At 39.6% G+C, this 19364-nt stretch overlaps 1 protein-coding gene across 1 annotated transcript in view; it reads right to left on the bottom strand.

Annotated features, from left to right (window-relative positions):
- Positions 1 to 19364, bottom strand: part of LOC311083520 (cytosolic phospholipase A2 gamma-like) — a 58056-nt gene that overhangs the window by 16421 nt on the left and 22271 nt on the right. The window contains exons 8-11 of the mRNA XM_084115106.1: positions 18632 to 18697; positions 18224 to 18391; positions 12193 to 12327; positions 9216 to 9326 (exon numbers count right to left, since the gene is read on the bottom strand). Of these exons, the coding sequence (XP_083971232.1) occupies positions 9216 to 9326; positions 12193 to 12327; positions 18224 to 18391; positions 18632 to 18697 (480 nt within the window). The remainder of the gene's footprint in view (positions 1 to 9215; positions 9327 to 12192; positions 12328 to 18223; positions 18392 to 18631; positions 18698 to 19364) is intronic.

The following is a 19364-nucleotide window of genomic DNA, read 5'->3' as shown; positions in this document are numbered from 1 at the left end:
CATATTATAAAGAAAAAGCTTAACGTCAGTGCAGTAAGACGGTGATATTTAAACTCAGTAGCCTATACACCTTATTGAACATTCAACGCGCGATTGCAAGCGTTTTATAGTGGTTTTCTATGGGTGTTGTTCATAATCTGATGTAATCTGTTTGCCTCTATAAAGTATGCTTTATTAATAAGGTAGGCCAATATTGTGTACTAAATGTGGTGCTTCAATATCACTCTCATTAAGCGTCTTAAATGAGGAAGAACGCTTTATTATGCTGCCGTTGTCTGTTTTAGCAGAATACTGCCATCTAGTGGTAGCAGGTTTTCTCAGACATCTGTGTGTGGATCGTGCAAGCGAAACCTGCGAAATGAAAGTCTCAAAATCCAAATGAATCAAATAGGATCGACTCAGAAACGAGTCAATGAATGCACGCGTGTCACCTCATCCACAAATGCACATCTTACTTGTTGCATGCGCAAATTCTGGCCTACATTAATACAAAATCGAGGTTTTGTATTAACAACTATGTCTCTATTTGTACAAAATGCTGCACATTCGTGTGATTTTGGATTTTGCACACACAAGTTGTATTGTATTAGTTTAAATGTAGTGACGCACATTTGTGAATTTGTCAAATAGATGGGTAGTTGTGCACACATTAATAATTAGCACCAGGCCTATTCATTTGTAGTTGTTTGTGTGTGGGTTGTGAAATGCTTAAAAACCGCGAAAAGAAAGTCTCAAAATCCAAATGAATCAAATGAGATCGACTCAGAAAAGATGTCAATGAATGCACGCGCGTCACCTGATCCACACATGCACATCTTCTGTGTTGCATGCGCAAACTATGATACACTAATACAAAGGAAAACATTTGTATTCACAAAAATGTCTCTATTTGTACAAATTGCTTCACATTCATTCAATTTTGAATTTTGCACACGCAAGTTGAAAGGCATGGATAAAACATTTCTGCAACATGTATCAAGTTCATTAATAAGTGTGCTTACACGTGTTAATCTTTTTGAGACTATAATCATCCCATATGATGCTCCCTGAATCTCCCGGAATCGCGAGCGAGCGAGCAAGAGTGCGCAGCTCCAAACCGTGTAGAACACACGGCAGAAAGGGAAGGTGTGTGTGCTAGTGTGTGCCTCAACAAGCTCATTTTTTGAGATATCAACCTAAAATGTGGAACACAACTTGTTCAGATTTTTTGCTTTCATTTTCTTGCAGTTATAGAGTAAAATATATTTTGTAATGTATATATTTTATAATATATATAAATGATTATATTTTTAAATTTGTACATTTTAATAAACTCAAACTTATATAACTTTTTTTCTGTTTCACTTTAATAATTTATTTCAACAATAATCTGGCAAATGTCTTCTTTAATACAAGACCAACAATAGGTCTATATTCCAAAGCATTCTTGAATTACAACCATTTAAAGCTGCAAGTCTGGCTGATTGGGTCGACTTAGCCAAAATTTTGAATGTTTACAACTCCCATGCCCCTCCCCCACTACCAGCGAGCACCCTCCCACAGAGGTCGTGATCGTCAGTGCGTGTGTACCTGATTTTCTGTGACCGCGTCCGTCTCTTCAGCATCGATCAACACCATGGACTCGGAGGTATATGGGATTAATATCCTGCCATGATTCAAAACTGAAAATAAAGTTCTGAAAGGTTGAAACTAAGTGTTCGAAAACTCAAAATCTTACAAAAAACAGTTTTGCAAGATCGAAAAATAAGATTTGCAAGCTTGCAAAATGTAAAAAAATAAAAATATCTCTGCAAACATTGTTGTTTTTGAGATTTCCTTCTTCAGAACTGCAACATTTTTTTTTACGATGTTGCGCAAACAATTTTTCAGAGTTTCAGATTTGTCAGTGTTCTCCCACTGTATTAGTTTGTTTTCCAGAGTTGAAACCTTGTAAATGGTGATCTGAAAACTGGTGTGCGAATGTGTGAAAAAAAAGTTTTGAAACTCTGAAAACTGAGGTTCGAAAGGGCGAAACTTATTACATTACATTACATTTGCACTCCTATTGCATACTATTTTTTCAGAGCTGAGTTTACAACACCCACTTTGCGGAGATACGCCCACACAGTTGCGAGCTTGCGACTCACGTGATTTGTGGCAGCGTTGTCACGCAGCTCTGCTCTGAAACTCTGAAACTCAGACTGAGCGAAAATGAAGCTTCGCAACTTCGCAACTTCAAAAAAAGCCTGGAGGGAGGGCCGTCTGCTTTTGGTCAATGCTTTGCTGTCTGCTGACGTACAGTCCAATCACAAGTCGTATTTACTGGAAAGGTGGGATTGACCGACTACTCCGCCAATGACGAAAGCCAAAGTATTCATAAACTGATTGCACACTGGCACGTCAAAAGCGTGCGTTTCATTTCTTAAAGGAGAAGTTCACTTTCAAAAAAACTTTTGCTGATAATTTACTCACCCCCATGTCATCCAAGATGTCCATGTCTTTCTTTCTTCAGTCGCAAAGAAATTAAGGTTTTTGATGAAAACATTCCAGGATTTCCCCCCATGTAATGGATTCTATTGGGACCCAAACGGTAGAAGGTCCAAATGACAGTTTAAGTGCAGCTTCAAAGGGCTTTAAACGATACCAGACGATGAATAAGGGTCTTATCTAGCGAAACGATCGGTCATTTCCAAAATAAATAAAAAAGTTTAAGTTTTATAAGCACAAACGCTCGCCTTGCTCTGTTCTGTGATGCGCGTTGAAGACGTCACGTAATACGCAATTACGTTGAAAAGGTCACACTTGACGTGTTTACAAATGTGCGGAAGGAGGACCATATACACATTTTCAAATGTATTTGTGTCAGTTTATCGTTTAAAATGCCCATTTCGTGTGCGTATCCTGGGTGTTTTAATATTAAAAAGCCAAAAAGAACATTTTCTTCAGGACAGAAATTTTTCAAGCGTGACCTTTTCAACGTAATTGCGTATTACGTGACATCACGAACGCGCATCACAGAACAGAGCAAGGCGAACATTTGTGCTTATAAAACTTAAACTTTTTTATTTATTTTGGAAATGACCGATCGTTTCGCTAGATAAGACCCTTATTCATCGTCTGGTATCGTTTAAAGCCCTTTGAAGCTGCACTTAAACTGTCATTTGGACCTTCTACCGTTTGGGTCCCAATAGAATCCATTACATGGGGGGAAATCCTGGAATGTTTTCATCAAAAACCTTAATTTCTTTGCGACTGAAGAAAGAAAGACATGGACATCTTGGATGACATGGGGGTGAGTAAATTATCAGCAAAAGTTTTTTTGAAAGTGAACTTCTCCTTTAATGTGCGCTTTGTGGCCACGGAAACGTGTGATCTGCTATTTAAAACGATCTGCTATTTTATGATTAATAAAAATGTTTTTAACCACTATTTTTAAGACTGCTCCTCCCTGACACCCGTGGGACACTTGCCATTCTACATTTATAACAATAACATCTTAGTCTAAACCTAAAGTAATCTTGAAAAACTACATATAATTTAAAAGCTTTCAGACTCTATTATTCATATTTGAAGACTAATTATCAAAAGAAATGACAGCAGTAGTAGCCTGGCTAACGTCAGACCACACGTTATGAACGCGTAAACAGGTAAACCAAACAGGCAGTGCAAACGTGTGTGAAGTGTCCAAACAGGCGAAAAGAATGTGCTCGTTCCCTGTTCTCCTATCGCACGTCGAAGGCGTCATTGCTTGAGTCTGTCATGCTTTTGTCCCTATATGTGGTTTAGGACTCTTGTATTATCATTAAACCCAAGCAAAACAGCATGGAATTATCGATGGCAAATTTGACAGAGGAGAGGATTATAATCGGTGAGTTATTATAATCCAATAGTTATCATTTAGGTAAAAAGAAAAGAAAAAAAAAAGAAGAAAGAAAGAAAACAGACAGTTTTTTATTTCAGCACCTCGGACAATCCCCTAATCCCTTCGTTCGAGACACATCTCGCAAATTTTCCAGTTGTAATTTCGGTAACAATTTAAAATAAGGTTTCATATATTATTGATTTTTGTTAATGTTTACAACGTTTACTAATTATTAAAATAAAAAGTTGTATTTGTTAACATTACTTAATGCACTGCGAACAGGGTACTAAAAGGGTACACTTCTCAGATTAGTAAAGTAAAACAAAGTTGTTAAATTAAAGTTTAAAAAAGTTATGAAGTTTAAGTTTATGAACATTTTAAATATATAAAATACATGTTGTTTTTTACATATATTTACAAACCATTTTCAACCCTAAAACTTCAAGAAAATCAATGCTAAATATCTGGACAAGTTCTGGGCCAGATTTTAGGTTGATGTCTCAATAAATGAGCTTTAGGAAAGATTTTATTGTGCGCAGTACCAAACTTTTCCACTAGATGACATCCAGACTCCACCGATGACTCTTCGATTTCCATATACGTTTTTAGTGATCTGAACCTTATATTTCCATACTATTCCAAATATTTATGAAGTAGACATCCTATTCAGAAATAGTTTGGGCAGAAATGTTAATATTTGATTTGAATTTAATCTCTAAAACACATATAAAAATGTACGGAAAGAATCAAAGCGCGTTATAGTTTGCCTCCACATCACAAATGAAGAATCTATAGGTATTTATCTACTGCTGTAGCCTGGGTTCCCCATGCTGCCTTGTTTTTCACGCTGCTAGGCAGCCTGGACACCATGGACCAGATTTTGAGAATGAGACAAGGTCTGACGGTAGCCAGGCTACTACTGCTGTCATTTCTTTTGATAATTAGTCTTCAAATATGAATAATAGAGTCTAAAAGCTTTTAAATTATATGTAGTTTTTCAAGATTACTTTAGGTTTAGACTAAGATATTATTGTTATAAATGTAGAATGGCAAGTGTCCCACGGGTGTCAGGGAGGGGCAGTCTTAAAAATAGTGGTTAAAAACATTTTTATTAATCATAAAATAGCAGATCGTTTTAAATAGCAGATCACACGTTTCCGTGGCCACAAAGCGCACATTAAGAACTGAAACGCACGCTTTTGACGTGCCAGTGTGCAATCAGTTTATGAATACTTTGGCTTTCGTCATTGGCGGAGTAGTCGGTCAATCCCACCTTTCCAGTAAATACGACTTGTGATTGGACTGTACGTCAGCAGACAGCAAAGCATTGACCAAGAGCAGACTATGAGGTGCCCCTAGGGACATTATTCAGAATTACCATGCATATACATGTACTTTTCCTCTCACATACACATATGAAACCAAATTCATTCACATACTATAATGAAATGCTCACACACATACAAGTGAAATGCTTTTACAAACACAACTGAAACGCTCTCATACATACAACTGAAAATGTTACGCTCACACACACAACTGAAACACTCACACACACACAACTGAAATGCTCTCATACATACAACTGAAAATATTACGCTCTCACACACACAACTCAAACGCTCACACACACACACAACTGAAATGCTCTCATACATACAACTGAAAATATTACGCTCACACATACAACTGAAACACTCACACACACACAACTGAAATGCTCTCATAAATACAAGTGAAATGCTTTTACAAACACAACTGAAACGCTCTCATACATACAACTGAAAATATTACGCACACACATACAAGTGAAATGCTTTTACAAACACAACTGAAACGCTCACACACACACAACTGAAATGCTCTCACACACACAACTGAAATGCTCACACACATACAAGTGAAATGCTTTTACAAACACAACTGAAACGCTCTCACTCACACAACTGAAAAGCATTTCAGTATGTTGTATGCAAGCATTTCAGTTGTGTGTGTGAGAGCATTTCAGTATGTTGTATGCAAGCATTTCAGTTGAAACGAAAGGTGGTTAAAGTCCCACTCCAGTCCAGTTGGTGGCAGTAGTGCACCTCAAGACGAAGAACTAGAAGCTGTTGAAAGGAAGCATGCGCAGTAAAGTTGGCAATAAATTCACTGATTCGAACTTCACGGGTCAATAACTCATGAGTTAACATTGTTACTACACAAATAACACCTCTTTTTAATCGTAGTAATGTAGACAAGCAGCTACAACCTAATTTTCCTCAAAACGAGCTTTCCCTCGCAGTGGACAAAATACATTGAACTCTATGCGCACAGACGGCAGAGGGGCAGATCCGAAGGGACCGTCTGCAAAGTGCAAAACCTGAAAAGCGTTACTACGAAAACAGTCAATAACTTCACTGTCACACACTAGGGCTGGTCCGAAAACCATTTTTTGAGACATCGAATATTCGAAGCTTCAGAGAGCGGGGGCTGAACATATTCTTCTCTCTAATAAAGGCAGTATTCTCGATGTGTCTGTCTGTCCGTCCGTTTGCATTTTTATTATTTCGAGAACCGTTCATCCGACTTCACAAGGGAGTGCAGTGTCGCATTTGGTGCAATATAGACACGTGAGACGCCACAGGCAACACGTTCAGAATTAAACTTTTAATAAACTACAGAACAGCGCGAGCGGGAAGCGGCGCACCTCACACGGGCAGGGCTTATATACGCTGCATCTTCCCCATGAACAACACAAAATAAATACACTTGCATGTAACAGACACACACAGGTCTGTTAACTTAAGCAATAGGCTACTTTTAATAAGGTATAGTCTAATATTTTTCTGACTAACAATACTGACACATTAAAGGGTAGATTTAAATAAAGAAAAACGAAATTTAAATAAAGAAAAAACGAAATTTAAATAAAGAAAAATGAAATTTTTTGAAGTTGCGAAGCTTCATTTTCGCTCAGTCTGAGTTTCAGAGTTTCAGAGCAGAGCTGCGTGACAACGCTGCCACAAATCACGTGAGTCGCAAGCTCGCAACTGTGTGGGCGTATCTCCGCAAAGTGGGTGTTGTAAACTCAGCTCTGAAAAAATAGTATGCAATAGGAGTGCAAATATAATGTAATGTAATAAGTTTCGCCCTTTCGAACCTCAGTTTTCAGAGTTTCAAAACTTTTTTTCACCTATTCGCACACCAGTTTTCAGATCACCATTTACAAGGTTTCAAATCTGGAAAACAAACTATACACTGGGAGAACAGTGACAAATTCGAAACTCTGAAAAAATGATTGCACAACACCGTAAAAAAGAGTGTTGCACTTCTGAAGAAGGAAAACTCAAAAACAAAATTATGTTTGCAGAGATTTTATTTTTTTTACCACTTTGCAAGCCTGCAAAACTCTGTTTTCAGAGTTTCAAAACTTTTTTTTCACACATTCGCACACCAGTTTTCAGATCACCATTTACAAGGTTTCAACCCTGGAAAACAAACTAATACAGTGGGAGAACACTGACAAATTTGAAACTCTGAAAAATTGTTTGCGCAACATCGTAAAAAAAAAATGTTGCAGTTCTGAAGAAGGAAATCTCAAAAACAACATATGTTTGCAGAGATATTTTTATTTTTTTACATTTTGCAAGCTTGCAAATCTTATTTTTCGATCTTGCAAAACTGTTTTTTGTAAGATTTTGAGTTTTCGAACACTTAGTTTCAACCTTTCAGAACTTTATTTTCAGTTTTGAATCATGGCAGGATATTAATCCCATAGAGGTAGGCTGCCCTGGCTAATCTATCCATAGATAGCAATAACCGAGGAATTGGAAGCTTGTTAGTAGATTTTCTCTCCGCCATCACGCTTTGTACAATCTCCAGGCGAACTTCAGGCGTGTCGTGTGCATGTGATATTGTAACGTGCGCGAGGAGGGGATCTGTGGCATGTGCACGACCTGTGATTGACAGTCAGATCTCACACCCCCCTGCACTGATTGGACCCGATGATCCGGGAGCGGTGGATTTTTGCAAAACAAATAACACGCTCCAGGTGGAGTTAGAAGCTCGGTTTTTTTTTTCTAAAACCACCTTATTTATGTTGTTCTGTCGGATTATAGTGTCGATTTCACTGAATATGATTAAAAAAATGTTGCCGACGGCAGCTTTAAGTTTGTATAGTGATTTTCATGTTAATGTGATGGGTTAATTTAGTGATAACAATGAATTAATAAGCGCGGGCATTTGCCAGGTTAGGTGCCAATATATCTCTGAAAATATGCGATTTAAAAAGCCCATCTCGAGTCTTCTTGACTCAATTTCGACCAAATACATAACATTAGCAAACTGTTACTGCGGTTATGGGATAGCTTACATTAACATTACAGCACCTGTTATCGTTGACGTTAGCTCACTTTAACGTTAATTAAAACCTTTTCTACTTTACCTCTCTTGATCTTTGGGGAATCTATTAAAAGCTAGTTGATTGGTTGTACACTGGTAGTTGTTGCAGTTGATGGCAGAACACTTTTTTCTTTGTTTCCAATTATGTCCAGACCAGGGTTTCCGTTGTCCGGTAATTGCCGGACATTGGCCGGAAAAAAAATGAAATGTCCGACAAAATTAAATCTCTCCGGTCAAATTGTCCGATTAAAATTGCCTTATAATCCCGCCCCCCTAACACAATCTGAATTTGAGAATAAGCCTAAAATGTATAAAGCAAAAATACACCGACCTTTGGCTATGTTATAAAGGAACAGGCTCTACCGTTTGAGTATATTTTATGTGGGGAAGGGGGATTGGTTTGTTAAACTATGAATGTGAAACCATAAAAAAAACAATTGAAAGTTAGGCTAATAAACATGTTGCGTTTGGCCTGATTATGTCATTTTTTAAGTTATAGCCTTCCTCCAGTTTTCCTCAACTTGACAAATTAAGAGGCGATATTTGACCGGCATATCTTCAAAATGTCCGGAAAACGAAACCTCTGCCGGTCACTTTGACCGGCACCATTTTTTTCTAGCGGAAACTCTGGTCCAGACATAATGTTAATGCTGTGTATGGTAGTTGAGCTAACGGTAAAGCCGTTGGTTCAGTCCAAAATGGCGACAGCGCGACATCTAGCGATTGCTGTCAAAACTGCAACGGAGTTTCGCCTCTTTGGTTTTGCGTCAGCCATCCCTAGTGTTAAGTGATCTTGGTCTCACTTCAACTGAAAATTAAGCAGAAGGTATTGTGTTCCTGGTAATCTGTTTAATAATTACTATTGTGAGTTGCGGGAGCAGTTTTACGGAAACTTAGACTAAAGTACACCTCAGTTGCTTAGAAGACAAAAATTATTGGTTGTCAAAAGTGAATTACTAAATCAAAAGTGAAGTACAATGTAGGAAATTACTTTTGACTTTACTAAACAATGAGTCATCTGTGGTGTAACTCATATGTGGAGCTGTAGCTTCTTTATCAGAGAGATCCAGCATTTTCAGCTGACTTTTGCCTCCAGAGGACTCTGTAAAAGAAGGAAACATAATTGCTTAAAGGGTTAGTTCACCCAAAAATTAAAATTCTGTCAGTAATTACTCACCCTGTTTCAACCCCGTAAGACTTTCGTTCATCTTCGGAACACAAATTAAGATATTTTTGATGAAATCTGAGAGCTGGATCACTCCTCCATAGGCTTCTTAAGGGATTGAAACGTGCTGGCCCAGAATAGTTATTAAAGACATCGTTAAAATAGTCCAAGTGACTCCAGTGGCTCAACCATATGTTTATCAAGCAACGAGAATACGCAGTTTTACTAAGTAAACACTCAGGACCACGGAGAACATAATGAATAGTGGAATAAAGTCGTTAGTTTTGTTCGTTTTTTTGCGCACAAAAAGTATTCTCGTCGCTTGATAAACATATGGTTGAGCCACTGGAGTCACTTGGACTATTTTAACAATGTCTTTAATAACTATTCTGGGCCAGCACGTTTCAATCCCTTAAGAAGCCTATGGAGGAGTGAGACAGCTCTCAGATTTCATCAAAAATATCTTAATTTGTGTTACGAAGATGAACGAAAGTCTTACTTGGTTGGAACAACATGAGGGAGAGTAAGTACTGACAGAATTTTCATTTTTGGGTGAACTATCCCTTTAATTAGTGCTTCTTGCCTTATTGCTTACCATTAGTTTTTCTTATACAACAACAACAAAGAAATATAGTTTGTGTTTTTGTATTAATTTTTGTTGTTGTCCAAAACTGAAATAATTGCACATTACCTTATCCATTTTACGGTTTCATTAAATACCGTATATACCCGACTATAAGACGACCCTGAATATAAGACTACCCCCCATTTTCCAGACTTATTTTTGGGACAAAAAGAGATTTTTGTGGAAAAAATCTGGTTTTCAAAAGAAAATAATATTATTTGAAAATTGCTGTGATAATTCATTCTCTCTCTTCCAGCACGCGCACCTTTCTCTCTCTCTCTCTCTCTCTCTCTCTCTCTCTCTCTCTCGTGCGGCAGAGAGGAGCAGCGTTTTAATTCAGTTAACGGTTCGATTATCAGGATTTTTGTGCAGATTAACATCTTGGAAGGGAGAGCTGGTTTTGTCTTAATGGGTCGCGTTTCAGTCACTATTTCATGTTAATTCTGTTGTTCTTTCTCCCTTTCCCCCCGTGATTTTGTCTATATCGCGAATATAAGACGACCCCCCATTTTTCAGCCTATTTTTAGGACAAAAACATTGTCTTATATTCGGGTATATACGGTAGTTTTTCACAACTGTTATACTGCTTAAAATCGTGTGTGAAAAGGGGTTGTACGTTTTAAAATATAGATAGGTCTGAAATATGCCCTTTGATAGTATATTTTATATAAAAAACAAATAAAAGGTATTCTTCTCAGATCAGTGCCCAGAACACCTTCCCGGGAAGGCGTCCAGGAGGCATCCGGAAAAGATGCCCAAGCCACCTCAGCTGACCCCTCTCGATGTGGAAGAGCAGCAGCTCTACTCTGAGCTCCTCCCGAGTGACCGAGCTTCTCACCCTATCTCTAAGGGATCGCCCAGCCACCCTGCAGAGAAAGCTCATTTCGCCCTCCTGTATCCGGGATCTTGTCCTTTCGGTCATGACCCACAACTCATGACCATAGGTGAGAGTAGGAACGTAGATTGACCGGTAAATCGAGAGTTTCGCCTTGCGGCTCAGCTCCTTCTGTACGACAAACCGGTACAGCGACCGCATTACTGCAGAAGCTGCACCGATCCGTCTGTCAATCTCCCGTTCCATCCTTCCCTCACTCCTTATTTATTTATTATTATTATTTTCTTTTTAACTTCTTTGGTTTGCTTTACTGAAAGGGTGGGTATGGTTGTGTGCCCTGTGTTTTTGTCTGCTCTCAGGCAAAATCATCACCACCTGTAACTCGTTTGTAAGAGTGTGCCTGAGGGCGCTTTCACACTTGGTTCGACTGCCTGTTCCGAACCAGAGTTCGATTGCTCCCCCCTCCCCCTGCCCCCGATGGACTGTGTTCGCATATTATTTATATCCGAACCGCGATACGCTTGCGTCATCAGGCTGCAGCTGGCTTAATGGAGTTGCTTGGTAACCGCGAATGAAAAGGCGCCCAAATGGATAGACTTGCTCGGTTGAGATTTGTTCTTCTTTTTTTTAACCTTTGGTTTTGTTTTCAACATAGACATACAGAAACACACTTGCGTCTGTCTGCCACAAAATTTCTGAAAACGTTTCAAAGACAGCAGGCTGTCCGCTGAAGACACATTATACGTCATCAATAGCGGTTCACTTCCGCGGTTTGGTTCGTTTGCGTTCATATCAGCAGCGAACCGTACCCGAGATTACATGAACCGTACCCCAGACCACCTTTTTAATCGGACTCGAGTACGGTTCGTGGGTGCGCACCCGAGTTCGGAAGACAGCGTTCACATCATCCAAACAAACTGAACTCTGACGTCATTCGAACTCGGGTCAGGGTGCGCACCAAAAGTGCTAGTGTGAAAGCGCCCTGAGATGGAGAGTATAATGGGGCAGTCCAGTGTTTGCAGCAGTGAGACACACTTCTCCTCTGCTCCAGATTGATCTCTGTTGTGGAATGTGTTTGCTTCTGACATTCAGAGACAGTAGTTGTGGGTTTGCAGTGGCTAACTGAGTTTAGCAGTGACCTGTGTTAACAGAAAGTGTTGATCTTGGTCTCACTTCAACTGAAAATTAAGCAGAAGGTATTGTGTTCCTTTTATGGAAACTTAGACTAAAGTACACCTCAGTTGCTTAGAAGACAAAAAATATTGGTTGGTAAAAGTGGTTTACTAAATCAAAAGTGAAGTACAATGTACAGTGTGTATTATATTAGAGACAGTTCAACCTACCAAATGGCTCCCGACTTTTGACTGTATTATACCATGAGTCGAGTACATCTGTGGTGTAACTCATCAAATTTAGAGCTGTAGCTTCTTTATCAGAGAGATCCAGCTTTTTCAGCTGACTTTTGCCTCCAGAGATCTCTGTAAAAGAAGGAAACATTATTAAGTGCTTCTTATACAACAACAAAGAAATATAGTTTGTGTTTTTTTGTATTAATTTTTGTTGTTGTCCAAAACTCCATTTTTCTGTTTCATTAAATAGTTTTTCACAACTGTTATACTGCTTAAAATCGTGTTGAAAAGGCGTTGTACGTTTTAAAATATAGATAGGTGTGAAATATGGCCTTTGATAGTATATTTTATATAAAAAATAAACTAGATGTACCGCATGGTGGTACAAAATATGACCGCCGCTCAGGCCTGCACTGGCTTTCCACAAAAATAAATGACGTGGAGCAATTTGGCTGTATTGCGTGTTTATGTATATACCTAAAAAAAGTAGTAGTATGTGCATGTCTGTCTGTGTGTGTGTATGTATGTGTGTGTTTGTGTATGTGTGTGTCTGTGTGTGTGTCTGTGCGTGTATGTATGCGTGCGTACATGTGTGTGCGCGTGTGTGTTTGTGTGTCTGTGCATGTGGATTTGTATGTGTGTGTATGGGTGTGTGTCTGTGTGTGTGGATGTCAGTGTGTGTGCATGCTTGCGTTTGTTTGTATTCCTGCATGTGTGTGTGTGACAGTATCATCCTAAACCAGCAACCCTTCGCTCAACACCACCATCTACAGGCCGATGAGTGTACAGTCACTAAATGTGCACATAAATGAATTTATTTTACACCCTCCCTCCCTAATACTTAATACTGTGAAGCTGCTTTGATACAATCTGTATTGTGAAAAGCGCTATCTAAATAAAGTTGACTTGACTTGACTTGACCTTACGCAATACTCGTTCCCTCATCTCAGGGAACTGAGGTTACGTTAGTAACCAAGTAGTTCCCTTTCGAGAGGTCTCTCGTATTGCGTAAGGTCAAGTCAAGTCAACTTTATTTATATAGCGCTTTTCACAATACAGATTGTATCAAAGCAGCTTCACAGTATTAAATAAAAATAGTACATCAGTGTTTGTTTCTAGTGTAAAACATCCACGTTTGGTAATGATGATCAATAGTATTGTTGATTGATTAATTAAATTAAGTATCCCCAACTGAGCAAGCCAAAGGCAACAGTGGCAAGGAACCGAAAAACTCCATCAGGTGACCTAATGGAGAAAAAAAAACCTTGGGAGAACCCAGGCTCAGTCGGGGGCCAGTTCTCCTCTGGCGTTTATGAACTAGAGACCGGATTTAACTGTAAGATTAAAAATATTATATAAATGCCTGGCTGAAGAGATGCGTCTTTAATCTAGTTTTAAACTGGGAGAGCGAGTCTGTAAGCTAGTAAGGCTAGCTTACGCTATGGGAACCCCCTTCAAAATGCTGTGCGTGCTAACTTCACCCTACCGTGACCCAAGGCATATGTATGAATCACAAGGGAAGCATGATCCTAATATAAGCCAGTTCTTAGACGGGCTTCATATACTGGATAACTAGGAACTGTAGTTCATGGTCATAAGGGATACATAGTAACCAGTTAAGGCAGAGCTGCTTAACACTTTTACACTGAGAGAACCTTGGCCTGTAAGGCAGGTACCTCCAAGTTATAAAACTTCGCAGATGTGGGCAGCGAGGCCCAGCCAGCTGCCGCACAAATGTCCTCAATGGGTATTCCACTGGACCAGGCCCACGAAGAGGCCATGCCTCTCGTGGAGTGAGCTCTGACACCCAAGGGGCAAAGAAGGCCTTCGGACTTATAAGCTAGCGCGATAGCATCCACTATCCAGCGCGACAGTCTCTGCTTTGTGACGGCCAGTGGTTAAATTGGGCCGGGGCTCTCCGGGGCTCAGCCCCGGCACATAAGCCTGCTCGTTTGCAGTCAGTTGCCTATAGGAAATTATGTCACATAAAATTTGATAAAAGTGATGCTTTTGAAAACATATTTCTGATTATAAATGAAAGATTTTGAAATGGCATGTCTATTTTGTCTCGGCGGAGCTGAGATGAGAACAATCGGAACACGGCCGTGCCCGTACTCTTGTTCAGCTGCTTAATCTCGTTGTCAGTCGACCATGATCGCGCACCGCTCGCGCATGCCATGCGCATCTAGGTAGGCTCAGAACTCCGACATGGATAAATGTACGCAGCAATAATGAATGTTCCTGGGAGATCCGTAGTTGCGCGGGATGTGGAAGCGCGCAAAAGTTCCAGAACCTTCTACTGCCTTGAAAAAAAAAAAAAAAAAAAAACCCGAGCTGCTGGCCGCCGCTGCAGCAACAGATCAGTTTTGTCAAGTTCAGCACAACGTTGGTTGTACAAAAAGTGCCCTGGCCTTGAATAACAAGGTAAGGAAAAAATGTTTGGCACATTGTATGGGTCACTATATCATAACAAGGTAATACAATGTGTAATCAAGCGTTTTATATTTAATATGAGGGAAATAGGCTACACATGCCGTGGACGTGACACAAAAAATCTTTAACTTTTAGGTGGCAAAATATTTTTTTGTAATTCTGTGAATTACACTGCAAACCAAAGTACTACCCACCGGATGAAGAAGGGTTGGCTCTCCACAGAACATAACATATTCATTTTATTTTATTTTTCATGTTCGCATTTATGAGGAAAAAAACATGTTACGGACGGGACCGCTCTGAATGTGGCACTAAAAGACTGTTTAAAACTTTCACTGAGACCTCAAACAGAAAGCACAAAGCCTTTCTTTAAAATTAATTTCGTTTTGTATTAATTGTATCTTAATTTTAATCAATGTTTCATTTCAAAAATAAGAAGTAAATATAGTATATAGACAATAGATAGGCTAATCACGACACGGACGCGCCGGCGAGTGAACTGGACTCTCGTCTCATAAATGAACCAAAACTCAGCGTATAAGGGAGCCTACTTGCCTGACAGACCTGATAAATATATCTATAGAAAGCTTGGAAGGTCTTCTTTTCAAAACGAAAGAAAACAGACCGCTGCTTGTGTAGCCTAATCCGTATGAAATGTGCATTTCTCTCTGGCGAGTTTACTACTGCGAAGATTGCATCGTCAACTTCATCTATGCAGGGCACTGACACAGAAAACACTTGTTTATTAATAAACAATTAAAATGTCTCCTTGCTATATTTTACATATTCATAATCATTACTTTTGATGGTTCTTTGTGACAGCTTTTAGGTGCTTTATTGGCAGCGCCACCCTTACATGAACGCGTCACCACCGCATCAGCACCGAAAACAGGACATTTTTTTCAATCCCTGTTTTGGCAGGGGGAAAACTGATCAGAAAATGTAACGAAACGTTGTAGAAATGTAGTGGAGTAGAAAGTATAATAATTGCTGCAAAATGTAACGAAGTAAAAGTCAAACGTATGCACTATTGATTCTACTTAAGTAAAGCCTACAGAAACGAAGTATTTGTACTTCGTTACATTCCACCACTGCTGATTAACAGTAATGTAAATGCTAAATGTCCTAATACCTGTTGATACTACAACAATGCAAATATGCTCTTAACCTTGCAGTTTTTCACATATCATGTAAGACTCAATTTCTCCATTTCTTTGCACAAAACTCTCCAGAAAATGCCATTTAATAGTTTATTTTTCAAAAAAAAATTCCGGGGGGGCATACCCCCGGACCCCCCTAGGGAGAGCCCCCCCGCATAATAAATCCCAATTTAACCCCTGGTGACGGCTAAACCTTTAGTGCAGCCACCAAGGCATACAAGGAGCTGCTCTGACTGCCTAAACGAGGCAGAACGCTCCAGATAAATCCTGAGAGCCCTTTCGAGTAAATACGCATAACTCTCATCATCTGGCGAGGAGAGAGCCGTCAGGGAAATGACCTGTGCTCTGAATGGAGTGGAGAGCACTTTAGGAACATAACCGTGCCTTGGTTTAAGGATGACCTTGGAGTCGTTTGGCCCAAATTCCAGGCAGGAGGTGTTCATAGATAGCGCTTGTAAATCACCCACTCGCTTGACTGAGGTAAGCGCCAGCAGAAAAGCAGTTTTGAGCAAGAGCGACTTCAGGTCCACAGACCGAAGCGTCTCGAATGGGGCTTCATGGCCTCTAGGACTTTAGAGAGGTCCCAGATAGGCACAGACGGGGGGCGCGGAGGTCTGCGAGCAAACTGGAGCAAGTAACCTCATTTTATTATGTTCAACACCCATTTCGACATTTCGGGGACAGCCTCCCAGGCTTCGGCCCTCATAGCTAGGGGTTGGTAGGAAGCGTCGTGATGTAGAACGAACACGACAGCACAGCCAGAGAGCAGAGCAAAACAAAACTCCACTCAGGATTTCCGCGATTTAAAAAATGTGTATTTAAAAGAAAATGTCGGAGGATTTTGATATCAGAGAAGAGGATATTGAGTTTTTGGCCCAGTTTTTTTTGTTTTTGGCCTACGTCACGACGCTTCCTACGCTACGTCCTATGCCGGCATCCATCTCCCGTGAACGCGCATCGATCGTTGCCAGAAGCTAGTTATTTTCATTTATAAAGTTTTAAATATGTATATTTTTATGACAAAACCACACGGATTACCCTCAGAAGGCCTTTGTTTATCCCCCTGGAGCCGGATGGATTACTTTTGTGAAGGATGCATGCACATTTTTGGGACTTGAAGGAGGTGGACCCCATAACTTGACATTATAACCACTGAAATATCTAAGACATTTTCTAAAATAACTGAAAATGTGTTTGTCTGAAAAATGATTGACATATGCATCTCGAACGGTTTGAGGGTGAGTAAATCATGGGTTTAATATAATTTTTGGCCGAACTATCCCTTTAAGGGTTCTCCTCAAATTCTATTACTGATCATCTACAGACCACCAAAGCATTCCCCTAGAGTTTTTCTTAATGAACTAGGTGAACTATTTTCTTTTATTTGTTTAGAGTTTGACTGTGTTTTAATATCTGGGGATTTCAATTTGCATGTTGACAATCCAGATAACAACTATGTCAGTGAACTACTCTCACTGCTTAACACATTTAACCTAACTCAACATGTACAGGAAAAAACACATTCCCTTGGTCACACACTTGACCTGGTGATCACAAGGGGGATTTATATTTCTGTGACTGTAAAGGATTTAGCATTGTCTGATCATTCCTGCATTTTCTTTGATGTTTCCATGTCTCCTCATAAGTCTAACAGCTCTGTGATGATAGAAAATTTGGTTCTCGGACCTAGTGTCTCTCCTCGACGGCTCTCCCCTGGAGATTCTGATCAGGAGGGACCTTCTGTCTCAGGCGGGGGGCACAATCCTTCGCCCCGGTCCAGAAAAATGGAACCTGTGGCTTTGGCCTCTCAGGGGGCTCAACTCATAGATGCTGGTCTCTCAACTGAGGTTGTAGAGACCATACTTCACTCCAGAGTGTATAGAAAACTATACGCCTTGAAGTGGAGGGTCTTCACTTCTTGATGCAATGGGTGACAGTGGGATCCAGTTAACTGCCCAGTTGGTTCAGTACTTGAGTTTCTGCAAGATCGCTTTTCAGCAGGGCTATATCCCTCTACCCTGAAAGTATACATGGCGGCCATTGTGGCTTTTCACGCATCCCTAGGAAGGGACCCTCTGACAACTCGCTTCCTCCGTGGTACACTGAGGCTGAGGCCTGCAACTCGAACTAGGGTTCATGCCTAATTTTAAAAGCTAAAGGGATTTTTAACTTTCATTATCTAAACGTTCAGGTTAAATCTTACATTTTCCAATCAGTTCTAAGAAAGACTTTTACCTTTAAAGAATAAGAGGTTAAAGAATAACAACATCTTAAATGGAGTCAGATTAATGATATTGGAGTCAGATAAATAACTGAATTATGCACGTCATCCTTCAACTGCTTTTTGTTCTGATTGTTGGTTCAAAATACCAGCGTAAGCTTCTAGCCTTACACCTCTAAATGAAGTCTAGCACACTTTAAGAAAATCTTACCGTTCAGCTTTGTTCTGATGGATTCATCAAGAGCAGAAGGATCTTTGCCATTCAACACAGCAATATTAAGGTCCACAAGATTCATGAACACCTGATCACATTCGTCTGCAAGATCTTTTCCCAACCAGTGATCTGAGCTGAATGGTGACATCAGTGTTTTCATCAGAGCTGAGTATAGATAAATGAACTAAATTAATAACTTTTTTTACAACAGAAATGCATCAACACTGGACTTACTTAAACATAAAAGACAGATCAATTTATCAGTAAATAAAAGCAATAAGAAATATTTTATTGTAAAGAAATCTGGAAAACAAAAATCAAATGAATCATTTCAGAGTTCACATGATAATGTAATGACTGTCAACTTTAGGCAGAACTGAATCTTCAGAACAAATGCAATTGCACCTTTTAGTGTTTCCCACATGAATTTCTTATTCTCATCTCCGTCAGCAACAGCACTGCCACACAGACCTGCAGAAAACACATTTACGTGTTTAAAATAATTGGGGGAAAAACAGCCTCTGATTTTTAAAAGTAGGCTAATATAATCTAATGTCAGTGGAGACGGGTGGGACGTATCCTCACCGCATTTTGCCATGGCTTATTTTGACCCCACTATTTTTATTGCACCGCTCAAGAAAAGGATTTGAACTGAGGAGGATTCTCATATTCTTTGAACTGGACATTTATTTCATTCATGTTTGTCTCATAATGAGAAGCAGACTGATGCATAAATTATGCAATTTGAGCCCTTAATTTTCAGGAGGAATAATTGCTTTTTTAACTGAATTTCGGACATCTCTAATTGTAATGTTTTAGTTTATATTTAAGTTTTGACTTGAAAATAAGAAAATACAGACCTGGGGCCTCATTTATAAAACTTTGCGTATGATTTGCGTCAGAAGTGGCGTACGGATGAAACACAGGACGTGCATACGCACAGAAATATCTGGATTTATAAAACCGTGCGCACGCACATCATACGCAGTTTTCCCTTAATAAATCACAATCAATTCTAAATGTAGCGCAGCTTTTGCGGCTTCATGTCACGCCCATAGTTGCCCATAAATGGTCCGGGAAACGCCCACAAGTTAATATTCATCGCTTGCGGAATCATGGCAAACACAGAGAGGAAAAC

The sequence above is a fragment of the Abramis brama genome, assembly GCF_963993115.1.
Source record: "Abramis brama genome assembly, chromosome: 5".
Classification (NCBI taxonomy): domain Eukaryota; kingdom Metazoa; phylum Chordata; class Actinopteri; order Cypriniformes; family Leuciscidae; genus Abramis; species Abramis brama.
The sequence above is the reverse complement of the archived record's forward strand: the minus strand, read 5'-3'. Positions and strand labels throughout refer to the sequence as shown.